This window comes from Trichoplusia ni, chromosome 22, assembly GCF_003590095.1.
Source record: "Trichoplusia ni isolate ovarian cell line Hi5 chromosome 22, tn1, whole genome shotgun sequence".
NCBI lineage: Eukaryota > Metazoa > Arthropoda > Insecta > Lepidoptera > Noctuidae > Trichoplusia > Trichoplusia ni.
The window spans coordinates 5,524,101-5,545,409 of NC_039499.1; the positions used below are offsets into that span (position 1 = coordinate 5,524,101).

Below are 21,309 nucleotides of genomic sequence, written 5' to 3' on the forward strand. Positions count from 1 at the left end.
AATAGATGACGTCATTGGATGTTACGTCACAGTAGGAATGGAACAGTGATTCAATGTGATTGGTGATTTAATTTAACGTCTGTTTTATTTTTTGTTAAATATTCGCTTTTGTCAATGTTGTGACTGGATAGACCGTGGATACATTTTATTTCGATTCCAATAAAATAAACTTTTTGTGATATTAACCTGATAATAAAATCAATCTTAATATTGTGAGAATAAATTGTTTGCTCTACAATTCCTTGTATCGATTCTACAATATACCAAATAACATTTTAGTTCACAAATTGATGGATACATTAAGAGCCTTGCTCATAAGATTTAAGAAGGGTACGAAATCGTTCGCCCAAAATTGACCCACCAGTCGTGATTGATACCTCAGAGGCCATCCCTTCAACCCTCAATTATTTCAAAGATTGAACACAATTTAGTTACCGTAGAGAATTCACTGTGCTACATATGTCTACTCGTATAGCCTAAGCTATGGAATGGTATTTACATTATTTTACGATGGAGCGAGTTCTTTGTTAAAGGATTAAATGAAGTTGTGTTTTATTTTCTACTTTTATGTGGATTTAATAGAGTTTAATTTGCAATATTCAAAATATGAATAAAAAGTACAGGATAAATAATGTGAATATGTATAATGTGATTTCGATAAAGTAGACATGTGTGTATGATAATAGGTATTTAGTTATCAAAAGGAACAGTCAAAAATATTCTACCTTTCACAAATCGCTTGTCAGGTTTTATGTAATAACTGTACGTAACTCTTAACAATCAAAATCAGTGAAGTGTAAAGGCTTCAAAGCGAACAGCCATATTATTGAAAATAAATTAATTACATCAAACAAATGACCTCGTTGAACCCTAAACAATTTGTACAGCTTTCTGTAACACGATACTTGGGTAATATCAAATGTTTGAAGCCTCATCAATATATTTTTACCCTTTTTGTTTTAATGGAAAAGTTGTTTGAGATTGCTATCGATGTATTTTTGTATTGTTACGTAATTAGGGCGTTACAATTGGAGAGTCAAATATCAACTAGGCATAAAATAAAAAAAATTGTAGATTTGTTTTTTGTTCTCATAAATATAGAGTATCAATGAGATGGAACTATTTATGCTTAATTCTTAACTATTGTGAGACAGATTCATAACTCGACTTCTTGGACTCGCGACCCTGCTGCATCAGCTCATGATTCAGGACTCCGGTTGAGTCCGAAACTAGTCAGGCACTCCCGATAAATATAAATGAGTAAACCATTGCATCATTTAATGACAAATATATTACGTTTCGATCCTTTTCAAGGCACAAAACGTGGTTCATACCTTCTGTCTAATCTCTACCCACATGGCCATACATGAGTACATGATATTTTTTTCCAAATTACCTAACACTACGCTAGAAACACTCTTACTTAACAAAATCAAGCTTAAAAAGAACAAAATTGATAACATCTTAGATGGGTGTTAAGTGAACATGTTTAATCCAGTGCGAGTAGGACTGGCAGAGAGCCAAGTCGCCGGCCAATCAGCTGACTGCTACACGTTGTTCAAATGAACTGTTCGGATCGCAAAAAAATCTAGGTATAGAATGTTTTAAAAAGGCTTATGAAGATAGTTTGTTAATGAAGTGAAAGAAAAGAACCATTTTTAATGCTTTCCTAGTGGATAATTTTGTATGTCGTGGTGGCCTTATGGTTATATGCTCAGATTTGTATGCACGAGGTGCAGGCTCGATCCCAACGCATGCAATTGTATGATTTTGTGAACGACTATACAATTTAATAATTGTAAGGCACAATTGATATACGGTGCAGAAAACTTCGTGCTTGACTCAAAATATTGGAATCTGAAGTAGCAAATAAGCGATATGCTTAGCGTCATGATCAATGTTAAACTTGTCCCGGTATGGGCAGAGGCCTATTCACAGATGAGGGATGATACCTGTTTACGCTGTTATTAGAAGATACTTTTGTTAAAGGTACACAATGGATGGACTGCACCGAGATTGAAGGAGACTATACTTACTGTTAAAAACCTTAGTTAAGTTTTTTTTTGTAATTGTCATACTCAAAATGTTAACTTATTTTTAAGATTTCTCTTTTACTAAGAGCTGTCCGTGTGAATGTTGTAATCGCCTTTAATTATTTGATACACTTGTCTATAATCTGTTTTGTATAAGTTTGTATTAGTGTAGTGTATTTAAATGTTGGTGAATCTAATAAACAAAAAATAAATAAATGACCGAAATCTATGACGTCAGTGGTTGTGAGTGTACTGAGAAACAGGGTGATTGGTTCTAACCAGTTTTAACTAGTCAAAATAATGTACTTTTACACTTGAGACTGAAGTTTTTTTCGGTACCTATGATGTAGAAAAAAAATATACAGAATAACCTTCAAGTACCCTTATATCAAGCACACATTGAAAAACACACCATAGAACCAACAAAATATTATTACCATATGCAAATGGGCTCATAAGAAAAATAACTTAAAAAATACAGGCCGATCTAAATGTAACATGAGCATCATTATCATATCAAGGAAAGGCTGGCAGAGAGCCAGGGGAGATTGATGGCTGTATGTATGCATATCTGTGCCTTTTGAAAAATAACTTTCTGAATTATATGTTTATAGTTTATGATTCTTCATTTGTTTATTGTTTTATGGAGTGAGAGATTCTTTTCAATCACTGTCTAGACCAAAAACTTAAAATAATAGTATCGTAAAAACTCTCACTGGTAACAAAACATTCCATTAATTCAGTTAGCTACCTACATATATTCACAGTTATAACAAAAACAACGATTAAAACGCTACAAAACGACTCCCACACAATTTATTAATTACTTAACTAGCTAAATAAAAAATCAGGGTTCTTTAAAAGAAACAAATGATAAACGGCAAGTCATTAAGGCGGTGCACACAAGCGGTTTCGAAACTCGTAAAAACATTAAAATATCGTATAACACGGTCGTAAACGCCGGTTAATATGCGGTGAACGTTTACACAAAACTAGCGTGCCAACTACGAGTAGATGCACTTTGAGTTATAGTTGTCGCCCGTGCAGACTATTCTTTTTCTTTTTCATTTGGTAAGTAGCTGCGAACCACTACGTCACTCGTGGTGTATTAGATAAATTAATACACTCATCTTGTGGGTGCACTATTTTTTTTCGGTTTGATGAGATATTTCAAGTCACAATCTAGGGATCAATTCAAGTCCCATGAAAATAAGTTTAATCGTTAAACGTGAAAACGTAACAAAAATACAGACACTCTAACTTTCTTTCTTTACCTTTGCATGATAATAAAACAAAATCGTACACTGACCTCGAGAGTTCTTCTCACTTAGCTTGTGTTATTTATTCTTTGTTTGCGCATCAAGTTAATCTAACAGACGAGTAGGAACCAGGATTGCTGACTGATTACAGATTGCCCAGATGCGAGGTCTGACACGTCGGTAAGGTCGGTAATGAGGTTGACCGCACAGAGGTCGTCGTACCTTACTTATAGATCGATGTTTAGAAAGGATTTCTACTCTCATTTTAGCATCTCGCTACTATAAATAAATGTTACGGTTTGTTTCGATACAATGGTCTGAGAGCTGTCAGAACGTATTTGTTTTAAACGAATCCGAGTTTTCAAATTTGTACTGTATTTTTTTTTATAAAGATGGAAATGTTAGACCATTTGATACGCTATCAGGGCCTAACTACTAAACCGACTTTGATAAAAATCCACTAACAGAATACCATTTAATAGATTAGACGGAGGAAAAATAGGTTTTGACGAGGGAAAATAGGTTTTGACCGCTACCGATCAGTATGCTATCGACATAACATTATCACTGACATCACCTTTAAAAAAATTCGTTTAAAACCAAAAAAAGGTTAACATGAGCCACACGTTTGCGAAACTTAATATTATCAAGCTTCACCGACCATTATAGATGTCATTTATTGAAGTACCTTAATACCTACCAATCGATAAGCTATCGAACACCCTACCCCGAAGGGACATAACTGTAATGGTACTTAACGTCACTAAAACACGGCGCTCGTGTCTCAGGTCACACTAGAAGCATTACAATGAAACTCAGTAGTACAGTTCAGCGCTGAAACCCTTCAGTATGAAAGTGCTAGTAAATGTTTTATAGCTAAACGTTTGACTGGTATTACTATCTGACTTGACGATGTTGATAAAGTTATTATTTAAAAGAATAGGTGCGAAGATACTATTTTGTAGCCTGGATGAAATAATAGACTTAAGACAGTAGAGATTTTTTACTACTGTAGTTGGACCCGTTAGACTTGATACTGAAAAGTTATAAATAATTATAACAAAGCGTGAAAGACTTATGAAGAAGCTAAAACTGACGGTCACAGTTTGTTAAGTGATGTTTTCCACGAAACACAAATTATTTTATTAATAGCACCAAACCTAGAAGACCACATAAAACGCAATTTCAGGCTATTACCAAAAAATGTTGCATATTTAAAATTTAACGACCACAAAATCTGAATCAAAAACCGTTCACACGCATCCACTTCCCAAACCATCAAGAAAATTGCATTTTAATCTTAATCATTTATCAATTTATTACACTGAAATGATGTTATTGGCAATAAAATGGGACGAATCGTGCTTCATCTATCTTTGGGTTATAAAACGAGAAAGAGATATTAAGAGAGCCGGTAAAGTTTATTTGACGTTATTCGTAGAGTCTCTGAGGAAATTTTAGTATCGCCATCATCACTGGAGCTTTATAGATCCTATATAGTATTAAACATCTTTCAGATAAATATGTATTTTATGGCTGAAAAATGAAACGTCAACTTTTAAGTTCGCGTATGAAGAGTACTTATCCTGAAATTTTACACAATGTTGTTGCAAATAAATACAGATATGTTATTAGATATATTATATAGGTATATGGAAGTATACAAGCCTATTTTCATCACCTAAAATTGAAACATTAAAAATAAATTGCTTTGCTCTGGAAATAGTTTCATTTTAGTAATAATACGCACATTTATCATAATTACACATAAACCATAATAACAACCACATACAATATCTTACCTGGAAACAAAAGAAACGACATTTCAATGAACATTCATTTCTAGCTTTTTTGTCTTGCGTTTTCTATAATTTTCTTTTTCGGTCGGTATCACATAGCAAGAATTGTATCTAAGCCACGAGCAACATGGAATGTCGTTTCTTTACAAAGATTAATAATAGGATTATATGAGTCATGCAAATTAGTCGTAAGAGTATTGTAATATGTAAAGCTTACCATATTCAAGAGACACTGAAACAAAATCAAAAAGAATAATTTTAGTAAATTGAAATTGAGGCAATAGTAACATAGAATGAGCATTATCTTGCTACTGTAACTGATCGACGATTTAGACATTTATGGTGTAAATGTCGAAATTTTTGTCGATTGTCATTCTCATTGAATATAATGCCAAGTTTTACACGTCGTTACATTGTAGCCAGTGTGTACAGGTAGAGACAATGTAAACATCAATCAGACGAAACAAATTTGGTCACGATACACATCACAATACCAGTACAATAATACATAAACAATACAAGTAACATTTTCAAATGATATTCGTTATCCGCTATCATCCGATTTATCCGGGTAAGCGGCGTGATCCCTCAATCACGAGGGATTATAACCGGGCCGCGGTACAGTCGGCAGCAAAAGTCGATATTTACAGAATTTCATAACTGCACTCTATCCAATTTCATGAGGTGGTTTTGTGCTAATAAGTAACAGAATATGATGGACAACTAGTATTATTTAAAACAAACTAAATACTAATTCGTGAATGATGCAAAAAATACTGGTACTTTAAAAATCGGTTGGTACTAACCGACTTCTGTAGCTAACTGTACCGAAACAATGCGATGCAATTGTTTTGTTGAATATCATGAATAGACAGCGCTGTTTTGCTAGCCGTATTGCCCAAGTATGAGTTTTGCCCACGTATGACTATTGCCCACGTATGACTATTGCCCACGTATGACTATTGCCCACGTAAGCCTGCATTGCCCAAGTATGACTATGATTGTTGAGTTTAGATGAAATGAATTGAGAGCGTTCGGGTCAAGACGCAGATTGTTTTTTTTTTTTTGTAGAGTTCTTTGTGGTATGATTCGTTTTTGGATTTTAAGGCATAGTGATTTTGAAGTAAAGTAGCCCGGAGTTTTTTCTTGAACATATTATGTTAAGCTTATAAATGTTTCTGAAAATTTATATTTTGAAAGTGATTCTAGTTAAAATGAAAGTTAGTTTCGAATGAAAAAGTCACTCGCAAGTATTTTTGGCTAAAACATTTGAAACTCTAAATATGTTTTCGTATATTCAGTAAGGAAACGTCAGGTAAGCTAAAAGACGTTACGAAAATAGTGAATTTATAGATAAAAATGTTTATATGGATGTAAATAATACCGTTCTTAAATAAAGACATTCGCATCCCGTCATAAAAGGGAAGAGGATGGGCCGAACAACCTCCACTATTTCATACGAGACGGTTATGGTTGCACGCTCATGGTTTTTGTTTCATCAGTTTGCGAGCTCATTTTGTTTATATTTAAAAAAAAGGCTTTGTTCTGATAGTGTAGTCAGAAAATAGAGGATAGATAATAAAAAAACAGCAGTGATGTTTAAGATTTGAATTAAGTAAAAGGCGACCAACAATCTGAGTTTATTACCAACTTAATACAGTTGCACAAAATGTAGAGCGCATTAAATCCGTCTTATGTTTCCACAAGACCATTTAAATGCGGTCTTTATTTTTAAATCCCGATCTCGTCCATCACAAAACCAAGCGAAGCAACAACTAAAACATTAAATTTTAAGCCACAGACGTTCCACAAATCCTAATTCCAACGTCTCAGATAAGAGCCAGTGTTTCAAGCTGGAATTAAATGAATTATGCCCGAGAACCACCATTTTGTAACGTTAATGAGTCACTCAGTGAGAACCTTTAGAAAGTTTTCGACGTTTCTTTTGTTTTCTCGCGAATGAAGTGCACTGAGTTAGTAGATTGTAACAGAATTAGATAAAGGATTGACTGATGTAAATCTTTTGAGTCTTTTTGGGCCTTGGAAAGTGTAAATTCTTTTGGCGTATTTTTTGTAGTCCTTGGCTTAGATTAACTGAAAAAATCTGTACACAGGCCTGTATCAAATCACTTACCTCCCTTTAGCACTTAACATAAGATTTATTTCAGAACATTTCATGATAAAGAAATATTTTTTTCTCGAATCAGCCAAGTCTGTATCCCTACTTATACAATAAGTGTTGCGAGAAACGTAAACTATAAAAAGAAACGAGCTTTAATACCCCAGAACTATCGCAACCAGTTAGCAACACAAAGCTTCACATTCAAATCACTCCATAAAAACTCACGTTCACATTACCACAGGAAAGCAATAATAGAACTCATTTAAAACACTCGAAAACACTACATCGAATAAACAGGTCCTATAAACTAGCGGGCCTTCTACAACCAGTGGTGGGAGCGGGATAGCGCACTATAGGGCATAGAGCTTCGTCTCTTTTCCCCAACTGCGATAATAATACTTCAAGAGGTATTGGTAGGCCCCAGAGCAGTTTATATCGCGGAATGTTCGGAGTCTTTGGAGCTATTCTAAGAGAAATTTAAATGCATTAAGTTGCCACCTCGTCGATTATTCCAGGGAATTGTCGCTGTTTTATCACCCACCTTCGAATGGACTTGTGACGTAGTTCTTATGACTCTGTTTAGTAAATGTACTTGGGTTAGAGTAAAACTATTTTCAGTGTATTGCTTAAGAGGAACGTAGAGGTTCCCGATAGGAATAAAATATTGTTGAGTCGCCTTGGTATAAAAAGGAACTAAAAACAAATGAAAAAGCAAACTAGCCAACCAGCTTTGAAAATCCTATCTAGCCAAATATTTAAATTAGTATACTTGTTTTTTTTAAAGTGTATTTGAAATGCTAAAGTAAAGCTAACAATAGTATATTCGTGGTAATTCTCACAATTTTGTCGCAATCTCGTCTCGTTATACCGATCTTCGGTTTTATGACCTACGCTCTAAGATTTAGTGTTCTGTTTGCCGATTTACTTTTATGTGAATATTCTTTGTGATGCTGCGAAATAATGACTACATATTTTTATCTACATACATATGTATTAGTCACATAAACCCGCAAAGCTTAATCAAAAACTTATCATAAAAGTATGAAGTACGTAGCCATCCGTAGCTCGTAGCACGGAGTTCGTAGCTTGTAGCACCGTAGCGCACCACAGCCAGTTTTTCAGAAGATATCCCGTTATTTCGTTTTAGAATCCAAACGCTTTGCCCAACATCTTGGCAACGGTAAAGCGTAGGAATTCTAAAGCAAAAACACAGGATTCATTGCCGTCCATTTCTTGAAACTTATCTTCAGTCGTTTTTTTACGGTGATTATTGGATATTGGATCGCGTCTGGCGTAGATACTACGGTTTATTGTATTTGTCTGTGCGCAGCGTTATCTCTTACCTGAAACAAAGAAAACATTGACTTAGTTATATCAAAATATTTATCACTTAGAATTTAAAAGGTTGCGTCACCATTTCAACACGTTTTATAAAATTCACCGACCTCCAAAAATGTGACTTAATTTTAAAAACATTTCTCGTTATACCGTCGCAAAATAAACCATTACAATACCATTTGGCTGTCACCCTTACGTGCACAGATAATATTCAGTGCCACAGATGATAAAGGGAGCGTTTACGGAGCTCGCCAATTACAAACCGCTGCGTTTAAATAAAATTATAATTTACAAAAAGGTATTTATTACGGACGCTGATAACATCGGGACGGCCTGAGTAACGGTCTTCGTAAATGTTAATTTTGTACAGGTGGTATTCCTTTAAAGGTTATTTTCTGAGCAATTTTAAATCTTTTGAATAAAATTTACATATTGTTGAGATTTTTCGGCTTTGCTAAGGTTTCCGATTTATTGTAAATAACAAGCCTTATTATATTAATAAGAGACTGTTTACTTCGTATTGATATTAAAAGCCAATACAAATAAATCTCTAGTATAATTATAACGAAATATGCTTTCAATCTGTTTAAAACTCTTCTTTATTCAACCTCAGACCAGTTTACTGCTTTACTGCTTTAATTAGTAAACCACACAAATTCTTAGAAAACTGCAAACTCTAGATATGTAGAGTATTGTATCACATCGTCTACATCGCTGCGCCACTCAAAGGTCCCTTTGTACTCGCTCTACATACCACGAGGGCCTTAATAAAGGCCCAAACTGCGGTGGATTATAAATGTTCTAGGATATAGAGCAACAAACTATACAAACTTCGGTAAATCTAGCTGTGGTCACTTCAATGTCAGATAAGGTTAAGTTTGTGTTAGTTTGATTTAGAGTTCGCGATTGTTATCTGTTCTGGGGCTTGAAACTATGCCTGTATAATCATGAACTATTTTTGATGCGTTAGAGATTCTAGTTTTGATATAATGAATGTTGAAAGGTGAAATAGTTCTTACTTTATTTAAAGAGATTTCGTGGCACATACGATATGACTATGACGTACTGATCGCTGAAGTTGTTGACTATGCTTGAAAATGATTGATAAGCAAATACGGTTTTGACATAAACTATATACAGAGCAGCCTATGGTCAGCAATATTCAAGCCACAGTCAACCAAATGCAGGAATATAAAGAACTCTTGCAAAACATTTAAGAGAATGATTTAAACTCATTCGATTCCAGATTCGAATACAGAATACGTTACTTAGATCTGCACACGATTTTCGATTCGAGCAAAACCAGAAAATCGAAACACTCCATAAAATCCAAACCTCACTCCCTCTTCCAATTTCGAAAATTCTTATTCCAAATTCAAATTATTCCCGAACAGATACCAAATTCCGAGCCGAACCAATATCACGTTATGAATAAAGGTAAGTGGTGGAATTTAAAGACAGAAGCAAATCGCTCGGCTGCGCTCGGGTGAGCTCGGCTCATTCGGCCACGCTCGGGCGGACTCGGGATTTAATCTCGTTCAAATTGCCTCCGCCGGACCGCTCCGGGCTTGAAAAAGTTCAAGATAGGCTTGTAGACGTTTCAAGATGTGAAATTTTATCCTCAATTTTTTTCTGCGACATTTTCCTTATTACCGTGCTTTGTGTCTGATATTAATGATTTCGCTAATTTAATTTTTTTGGTATTTTTAATGCCAGCTTTATTATAATTTGGGTGTAATTACCTTTTACTATAATTTTAATGTCTTGTCTTAGTACCCTGTAACTGTAAAGGCTTGGTTTTTGCTCGTGAACCGTATCGCTAGGGAATCTCACGACGGTAAAAATCTTCATCGAGACCTTTCTACTGAATTTTAACAAATTATACAGAATTCACAAATCATAGTTATTTCACAGTACAATTTTCGACCAACTAATTGTCTACTAATCTATGATGGTCACACGATATAATACACAAAACAAAAGAAAATAGCCTCACAATTATTCAATCCAAAAAATAATAGCTCCATAAGCAACAATTAAAATAGCCTCCGCACTAACGACCACACAAGGCACATTGACCACAGTTCGTATTCACCTCACGTAGACCACGCAGTTACTTGGGTTCTTGTAACTATACTTCATAAACTTACTATTATACCTCCAAAATGTTTTGTTAATGCACCCCTAACTTTATGTGGCCATAATTGGGCCTTTCGGGACTTTTTTATGACCAACTTTGATTATTCCGCGGAGACTTTTCGGTGCTCGTTTGAATTCTACGTGTATGAATATGTGATTTGGTCCCACTTTTGTTTTGTTTTATGGTTTTCACGATGATTTTACTATTATTACATTTTTTTTCAACATATAATAATAACATCATTAATTTCGACGGCGTATTACGGTAAAAAATCCAGGACAAGCATGTCGCCATGATGAATTTGATAAATTCTATTAAGAGGGGCCTCAACGAAACCGAAATTTTAATTCGTTTAAATCGGACTTTCCATACCTATAGTACACATAATAACATTTTTTTAATTTCATTTTTTATTGTCTACATAATTAATCATAATGCTCTCAATACAAGTAGCACTTGAGCCCACCTCGTTAGCTAAACGCGGGATGTGACTGTGATCACGCGGATCACAGTCACATCCCGCGATCCGGACGTGAGATGTGTCTCGCATTACAGTCACGTAACAACCGCAGTTATGTGACCCAACCCCTGTAACCTTAACTACAGTTACCTTTACAATGGTTTGTTAATATAGTTAAATGATATATCGGTATTGTTGCAGTCATTTTGGATCGTTTGTGAATAAACAACGTTTATGGGTTATCACGTTTTTGGTGAATCGGGATGTGAATTCAGGACAATTTGACTTAATACGAAATGTTTCTTATTTCATTTTTAACGAAAATGACTCTCGTGTTTAGGAATTTAATCTTTGTGTTGCGGGTCATGTGCATCAGAGGATCACATAACTGATTGTCATACTTGGGAATCGAATATTTAGTGGCTATCCTTGCAGTTTACGTTTAGCACGCGTAGCAACGTTAGACTCTGCGATCGGACTCAAATGGTCGGCAATCAGGAACTTGCGTCGCTGCCACTTTTTTTTGGACCTCATTATTTTCATTTTTTATTGTTTTATTCATATAAAACAATAAAAAATAAAATCAAACAATGTTGCTATACCAACATAAAGCAAAAACAATCTGAGGGCACTCGTAAAACTGGTATTTATCATAAAAATGTCATACAATCCGTCACTCCTTACATTACCATTTACCGTTAATAAAAACAGCAGTTAAGCAACCTTTCTACCATTAAACGTCATAAGCACTACAACAACTATGTATTTTATTGCCACCCAAACACGCTATGTATTTGTAGTTGTCACGAAATTTCAATTTGCCGCCATAACGCCGTCGAGTTTTACGACGTAATTTCTTGAACGACTATTAAAAACATTGTTGAGCTAGCAAAACGCACGGTTTAACTGACTTGTTAAATTTGTACATAAAGAGGTTATTAGGAGTGCGATAATGTGAAATTATTGCGGTATGCCTCGGTCTTTTGATCCACGTCTTATTGTTGTCAAGGAATCTGGTCCTTTGGGTACAAATCTAAATTTAAGTGCTTTTGCTAAACTAGGGTCATTGCATGTGTTTATTTAGTCCATGTTAAGCAATTTTTGTTTATTCGTTTTTTAAAATTCAATTTCAATAAAAGTTGCTATAGTATTTTGTTCTCCATATACGTACCTTTACTTAATATCAATTAAATAACATCGCACAGCGAACTGTCTGCCGAATGCCGAACTTCGTCTACATACGGAAAAAGATTCCAAGTGAGTTCAAACTTTCCACTATATTTCTATTCGTTCAGAAAACTTGCAAAGTAAACTTTAACATCTGTTTCCGAACGTAATAAACTAGGAAAGGTAAGATACAAGTATTTCTATCAACTTTAAGTTTCGCTTTGAGTTCAATGTTGCTACAATTACTGGCGCTTATTTATAAAGCTTCTGACTTTGAAGCTGAAAGAAAAACTATTTACCGTTATTATGACGTTCAGAAAGGTGTTACTTGCTAAGTTAAAGTTTGCAAAAGCGTTATTCAAGGAAATCATAAACTTAATTAATTTATAGATTAAATCTACGCTTGATTAATAGAAAAATAATTTATTCTAATCTAGATTTTTACAATGGTCTTTGACCATTCAATAACATTTTAGCAGACCACGCAGTTGGGCACTTCGGAAATTAAATTTAATATATTGTAAGAAACGTTTCAAAATAACAAAAATCCTATAAGCAGTTTCAAATTAGGAGTACATTAATTTCACGTCAGCGTATCAGAACTTTGTACAACTCCAAACTGCGTACCTAAGGACAACGATAGTTCCAGATCAATTTGTACTGTAATTATCCATTTCTAAACTGAAAGCGTTTATACACAAACTTCGGATTATCTTAAGGGTGTAAACGTTTTCGCTTCGACTATCTAAAGTATTCAGATAATAGTTTAAACTTAATTAACGAGTTCTAAAACCTTAATTAAATGTTATGTATATTTTAATTTCTGTTGTACGAAAAACAAGATTGTTTTGTTGGATACTCTTACTTAAAACCTCTAATTAAGCTATTGCTTGCAAAGTTTACTAACATGTATTATTTTGTAAGATTATTGTATGTGTATTTTTAATAATGTGTGGGCAATTTTTAATCGATGTTGGGCTAAGGCTCGGCCTCAACTTTTTCGTCTAGACTTTTCTATCTTTCGCGATTTCTGGCAACGCTAGACCATCACACTAACTTCACCGAAGATCACTGTAATGACAATACTTTAAAAACCTAAAGATTTTTACAAACAAAATTATACACCGAAAAAGCCTCACCTGTAACTAGATATTAGATATTTTATGACGAAATAAAATTATATCACGTGACGCTGTTAAAATTAAACTGTTAATATAATATTCAGTTGCATTAAAAGCAAAAGCGCCTCATCAACTCCTCAATCCCACGAATCCTCGACAAATAAACCTCCATTACTGATCCAAAATATATATACTCATCCTTAAAACCCAAAAACTACCACAAATGGAATAGGCAGCGCGAAATTGAGCTGCAAACAGCACTTGAACAGGGCGAATCATTTGCATCGGCCGACTCCGGTCAAAGCAGCTTACAATAATGTAAGCCTCAGAAAGCTTCCTTTAACATAACTTTGTATCTTCTATGACTGTTTGGGCAGAAATTGTTTATTCAATATTTGTTTATTGTTAATATTGGTCTATTTAAATATGGAGACCGTTTTAAAGTCATAGAGTATACCGAGACAAGAGAATCGCAAAACCAAAAGAAGGTCTATCCCTAACAGTTTTCTTCCTCACTAAGGAATTTATCCTGGTGTTGCGGAGGATTTCGCAAATATTCAACTTACATACACATATGGTGTATATTTAATGGTGCAACGCTTTACTCACGCTCTTAGTCGAACGTTCGACTCGCGACCCCACCGCGTCATTTCATGATTAAAGAAAAATGTCATGTAAATAGTCTTCATTTTACTTTTTTTTTGTCTAGTAGTAACTGTTCTAGTCCAGCGCAAAAGAACGGCTCTCAATTATCTACTCTGGTCTTTGGAACCCAAGGAAAAACGAGCACTTTTGGACAATACCTTTCTGGTCTCGATAACAGAAACTAAACAAGCGTCAAACTAATGAAACCAAGAACATAAACTAACCAATTATACATTCACGGAACTTTGAAGTACAACTTCGAATAACCCACAACAAAGTAAACTCGGCTACTCGATCCAACTCTATCTATCAGCCGAAACATCTCCAATATCAACTGTATAATGACAAGTTGCATAGTCCAGGAGCTCAGGACAAATCCGTCCGCATTAGTTACCGGTGCTGCCATCTACATTTGTCTTCGCCTCGCTATATATTTGTCAGGCGTAACGGTCACGCCTTTACGGGGATTACTGCTCTGAGAGATGTGTTGTGGATCTAACTTGTCAATAATGTTAAGACTGTAAAGTGTTAGTGTGTGCTCGTATTGGTTGTGGTATTCAATATCTACATTGCAATTACTTCTATAATCCTTCACCTCGGTTTGTCCTAAGGTATCTTTGACTGTCGTACAACAACGCAATTTCTCTTAAAAAAAAAACGAAAAGTTGTTAATGCTTAATATCAACAACTAAAAACTATCAATCAGACAATGACGTCAGAAGCTTGACGACATTTGATTGATAAAAGTATAGAGAATCCACAAGCTGAACCTTTCAAATGGTACCTTTAAAGTCGGAGACAGCAGACTATACAATATTGCAGGACAGAAAACTAGAAAATAATTCGTAAAACTCGCGCTAGATTAGCATTAAAAACGCAACATTTAAAATCATTTATCCAGACATCATCAACTTAGATAAATACAAAAATTATTTCGTCCACGTCTCAAATGTTTGTTTATCGCACACAGATATTCGAAAACACGGTTTTGTTTTATTTATATTTTATTTTCCTATGGGTTACAGCCATTACTTGAACAAATGTTTGTTTTACTGAAAGCCCATCATGTTCGCGGTTTGTTTGTATTTTAACGCGTTATTATGTCGTTGTTTTATCTTCGCTTTGATATCGTTTGCTCTTTGTTGTGTGGCTCCTGCACTATGTTTGATCGTGAGTAATGCTTGTGCTTTTTTTCGAATGTTTGGTAAAAATGAACTAAGGCAGCTCAATTCGTATGTGTCTGTTGTTATGGTTTAAAATTCAATAAAATTTATGGCACAAAAATGACGCAACTTATATTTTGAGTCGTTTTTTAGCTTTTTTTATCCCAATAGAGGTGAAAAACCTGTATATTGTTATTAGATACCACATTTTAGAGCCATCATTAACCAGGTTTTTATGTTGTTAATACTTGTAATTGCAACATACGGAATCGTTTTATAAAACACAACATACGAACCTCTAACACAAAACACACACTGTACATCCACTTTACGACATCCATACAAACATAAAGACACATTCGCAGACAAAAAACTTGTGATTAGATAGTTAAATAGTTAATGTTGCCATGAAACCTCGTCGCTGGAGTAAACAAGTTTATAACGCTATTTAACTGGATTACGATATTACTAACATTTTTATACACCAGTTAGCTTTTATATTGTGGAAACAAACGAGATATGGACGTCCGAGGTAGAATAGTGTTTTGAAAAATGACGCTTTTGTTTGGGGACAAAGTAGATTTTTTAATAAAATTGCATAGAATTTTCTTGTATATGCATGAAATGAAAAATGGATAAAAACTACGCAACAGCAATCAAATTGTCGAAAATGAAAAATATTTATGCGTTCAATAATAAAAAATAGAATTTAGTTTTCGATAAACGCTCCATCGCTGAAAAATACTAATTAATCACAATTTTACATCACACAAGCATCAAGTTCTTTATATAAAGCCAATCTACACACACCAGCAACTTCCAAAATGGCTGCCTCTAATCCTTCATTGAAAAACATTCTAGTCTACATAATATAATATTAATAATAACACGAGGATCCAATTAAAACTGAAACTTACATATTGCGAGTACTTCAATAAATTCATTGAAACTTCGGAACATTGGCAGGCAGGTATATTGTTATCAAATAAACTGAGAGTCAAATTAAATAAGTTTGATACACGCAAACGAGTCAAGTACATGAAATGTGGTTCAATTAATTTCGGAGTTTATACCTGTGATAAACACATCAGGATGTTATTATGAAATGATCGTATTATAATACGTAGATTCTGCAAAATAGAATTTTTGAAATAACTTGAATGATGACTAAAACAATTTATTTTTAGGAAAACTGATTAGAGCCATATTTAGTGATATAAAAATTGTTTCTATACAAACCAGTTTTTAGATATATGCAAGTCTCAAAATATTACTGTTAGCCACGTACAGTTGAGTTTATTGCACCTAGATTAGAATCCTTACCGATATTGGATGTTTAACTAGACATTGCATATAATGGACCACGGTTTTGATTCCCACGGCTCTGTACTTCAGTTATCTTAATCGCAGGATTTAAATAGATCGCAAAGATTAACTAACTACAGAGCAATTTATATGGATAATAAATTCAACTTAAATGGTATAAACGACACAACCAAACGCCGGACATCCGTCCTTTTTCCAAAAGGCCTCCGTCACACCGAACTTAAAGTTTTTCTCCTTAAAAATGCAATAAATTAACATTACGACTCCCATTTGACTATTTCCACCACACATTTCAAAATGACAATGGACGTAGCGTACAGAAAATTACCCAGAAAATTGGGAAAACCACGGCTTTGAAAAAACTTTTTCAGCGTTAACAAAAGACGTAAATCCAAATTAGTTTTAAATGAGAATGGGCTCAATTCTGAGGGAAATAAAGTGCATTTTCGTTTGGGGTAGCTTGTGACGTGTGTGAGTTGTGTTTTAGGAGAGTGGTCTCCGAAGGCTCCTCACGTCTCGTGTCGGGCACGTCACGTACCCTGGGCTGGCACAACGTTTATTATTCAATAGCTAAATGTAACAGACATGTTTAAAGTTACGGAGTAGGCTACGCTTAGCAGATATTGGACGGTGCCGGGCCGAGTGTCGGGTCAGATTTAAGTCCAAAAATAACTTCTTTATGCTACAATGTTTATGCTTCTAAATCCCTTGATGTAATCCGGCACGCACAATGACAACAAGTATATATGAGTATGTAAGCAGTCCAAATAAATTGTCTAAGATATCAACAAAATATACAAAACGTTTACCCTGTAGTTTCGCAAATTACTATTAAATAATTTAAATTTTCTACCAAGAAGACTCATAAAAGACTCTCTTAATAAAGACCAAACTCGAACCACAATTACATTCACCATAAAATATCAACTTAACCATTCAAAACTCTCTTACTTATTGTAAGGTGAATTGCATCTCAAGATTGTAGGCAAAGTTATGCGCACTTTATCAGGGGCTTATCCGTTTGGTGACCGAGTTGAGATATTCCCTCGAAGTCATTTGTTGCTTTAAACGGAACTTTGTCAGTTGCGGTTTAGAGATAACGAATTACTGTATAGTTAGTGCACAGGTTTATGGCGAAGATGCTCGTTACTTAGTTTCAATCGAGTTGTGGAACAATTTGTCCAATTTGTACTTAGTGATAAAATGGCGCATAGTTTGGTGGTGCCTGTCTCTTGTTGGATTTTGGTAAGCTAGCTTCTTGTTTCAGAATTTTAGTGTCGAAAAGTGACTCTACAAATTTTGAATTAAATACAAGTTACTCCTAGTGATGTCACGTTAATTATAGTTAAGAACATGCTAATTGTTTTAATGTTTTTTTGGGAAGAGTTTTATCGGATTCTTTACTCTTCTTTCAACATTTTAGTGAACGCAAATAAAGTCGTATCTCTTTCGCTCGTGGTACCTAAATAAGCCGAATTGTAATGAACGTTATAATAAATTAAGCCACTTATTCTAACCCACTAATGGTTATTTTGGCTCATCAATATTAAGAGGTTACGGGAGCATAATCGGTTGCTAGGGGCGCCTCAATTTATCTACTAGCCCCGGGGAATGAAATAATCAGGGGAAATTGGCTAACACTCTTTAAGGATAAATATTTTTCGAAGGGTGCTCTATATTTAGTTATTTTGGAGGTAATAAGAGTAAGGGTGGTCTATAATTGGTCGTTGGTTGGCATGCTTTTAGATTTTTATACCGTAAATACTATAACGTGAAAAGATTTCAATTAATTAACTTCTACAATTTTTCGAGGGGAGTATGCAATATGCATACTAAATAATCTACTTCTGGAATTCGCTTTATTTCACTCACATATTTTTCTCAAAAACAGAGGACTGGACTAATGTGGAATCAGAAAAAAAAAATAACATTTAGTACAGAACCCAATACATCTTATCCGCTGCCACTACCGGTACTGGGAACCCCGTTACTCAACAAACTGGGCACACAAAGGTTCATTTAAACCTTTAATCAAATCATAGTACATAGGACGAGTAAACGGGTGACGAAAGGTCACGTCTAGGTGACGCCTATCTTCAAAGGTCCCCGATCAGTTCCCGGATATCGGGCGATCGGGTCGAATTGGACCGGGACAAAGGCTCCAATGAGCATACACACTAACTAACGTATTAGGTAATGTAGAAGTAGGTGCGACTGTTACCATGTCAGTAAGGCTTTTGTTGAATAGTTATGATTTCAGTTTAGATGAATGATTCGTTCATGCTTTGTCTCATAATATTGGTGACTTCAAAAAACCTTGGGATAAATGGAAAGCCAGTGTATAATCAAGTTTGTTTACACTGCACATTTGTATTTCGCTTCATATATAAAGTATTTAATTCTATCTTATTGTGCCAAAATTTCTTGTGTTGTCAATTACTATTGATGTGTATTGAACACATCAATAGTAATTGACAACACAACAAATCTTTTCAATTTCGACGGAAAAAAATGCCTGAAAAGCTTACTTTTCCAATTATTGCTAAAATCTCTTGTCACTACATCAATAATAAGACATGATTTAGAATCCTATAAGGAAAACGAGGCCAAGATAAGTGTAACATCATAAAATATTAATACACCGTCTATTGAGCCCACCTAAGAGGAAAAATGGTATAAATATATTAGTAATTTCTTATAGATAAACGAAAAAGATTTTCGCTGATGACAATGGCACTTGATAAAGATGGATTTCTATTTATACACAATTGGAACTCAGGATCGGAAGATTCCCGGCTCCATGACCTATTTACCATCAGTTGGAAGTTTATTTTATTCGTTATACATTGACGCTTTACTTTGTGATTTCCCCGGAGCACGCCAACGATTACGGGGAGTGAATCGCATCCAATTTTTATCATCCACTTACATATCTGTTTCGGCGAATGATTCACTCAGTTTTAGTTACGACAATTATCATTTAGTAGGTACCAGTTATTTAAACATTAACATCGACATTTCCATTAGAATGGTATTAAGGAGAGTTCAGTCCCAAATGGTTTTTGAGCTCAATTTGGAGGAACATAAACCTTGTACGAAAGCCGTTTCTATCATTACTCTGCTTATCTCCGTAATGTAGGTTTCTTTATTATTTTAACTGCTATCGTAAGCTTTTATGTTAGTACACATAAATTATTAGAAGGAATGGAACGGACGGAAACTGGGTTTATCATGTCTCTGCCATAGACAATTTTATATGGAGATAAAAATAATATACTGATAAGAATTTCCTTAGGGACGAAAACATTGCATAAAACTGTTTTTTATTATACGCTAGATAATAACAGTTTATATTAAGCTGTGGTTAAAACTGATTTAGTTTCGTTTGATTCTGTAAATATTTACGTCCTTTATTTTTATGAGATTGATGCTTACTTTGAAAACGCTAAAGTCTGCCTGCCGCTCATTGAGAGCTAAACTACGAAAAATTGTTTGGTGACTTGAAGCTTGAAAAATATGCGTTTTTTATCCCTAACATTCTCGTTATCAAAACTGCGCGCAACATAAATTAAAAAATATGTAGTGTTTTTCCCCCTTTCCCCAAACCAGTGAAAGTTTCCACCATCTAACTAAGTCACGTAATATGCTTACAACACTATAATATCCGGGTGCTGAGTAAATTTAGAAAATTGGCAACACTTTCGTAACTCTCCCGATTCGGATGACTATGCTGTACTTACCATAAGACTGTTAGACTACCCTTTCAACATAAAAATCACTTTGTATGCCTCCCATATTTCGGTTGCTTACGACTTGCAAGACAGCCTTCTTATCGTCCTGTCCGTTTAATACAACCTTTTAGGTCTGCCAACTTATCTACAGTGAAACGTACAACATTTATTTTTATCGTTATAGAGGAATATAGGGACACGTATTTTTTCCTACTCACATACTTGGCTCGCTGTGTTGAGATAAATTCATCCCTAGTAAGGAATAATCCATAAAAATATCCGTTTAAAATGCTATAGAAACCTTAATACGTGTGATTTCATTTGTTTGGGTTTTCTATGTTCTCCAAGAAAATATTTGGTTTCATAGTTCACTGACTTTCTTTTTCTTGAGATGTTTTGATTTATTGTATTCAGTTCTCATTACAATCCATACTTTATTTTAACAAAAAATGTTCTCTAAAATGTGAAATCAGTTCTTACATTTTCCTAACTTCTGCTATGAAATTACTTGTCTATATAAATATTTCTTCAACGCGACAATGATGCATTTAATCAAATAGATTCCAATTTTTTACCATGGGTGATACTAACTAGGTTTACGTAAGCATCTTATAAAACGGGTCCTTACATCAGGTCGATCTCATGATTTCCCCCGGCGCGAGTTGCCTTCAAACGACTTTACTTCTTGTGTGTCATTTTGTAAAGTTTTAACTCTCCACAAGATAAAATAAACTTATCGAAAACGTTAGAAAAGTCAACTTTCTAACTATGGTTTAAAACAAGAGTATCTTGGAATCGATTTGTTTATTTTCTGGAAGAAAAACAGCATTCAGTTCAAAAGATAGCACTTGAATGAAACAGATCTTAAGTCATAAAATTACAATTATTTAAATTGATATTTTTTAGCGTATGAGCGATCATTAGACATTTTAAGGGTCTTGACTATTCAATAAATATTGAATTTGTACACTATATTCAATTAGATATCGAAAGCTACATATTTCG

The 21,309-nt window shown here is 34.5% G+C and overlaps 1 protein-coding gene across 1 annotated transcript in view; it reads right to left on the bottom strand.

The window, feature by feature from the left end:
- The window catches only part of LOC113504440 (disintegrin and metalloproteinase domain-containing protein 11), a 385,396-nt gene that overhangs the window by 212,606 nt on the left and 151,481 nt on the right, over nucleotides 1–21,309 (bottom strand). Inside the window, exon 5 of the mRNA XM_026886724.1 lies at nucleotides 5,309–5,323. Within this exon, the coding sequence (XP_026742525.1) occupies nucleotides 5,309–5,323 (15 nt within the window). The remainder of the gene's footprint in view (nucleotides 1–5,308; nucleotides 5,324–21,309) is intronic.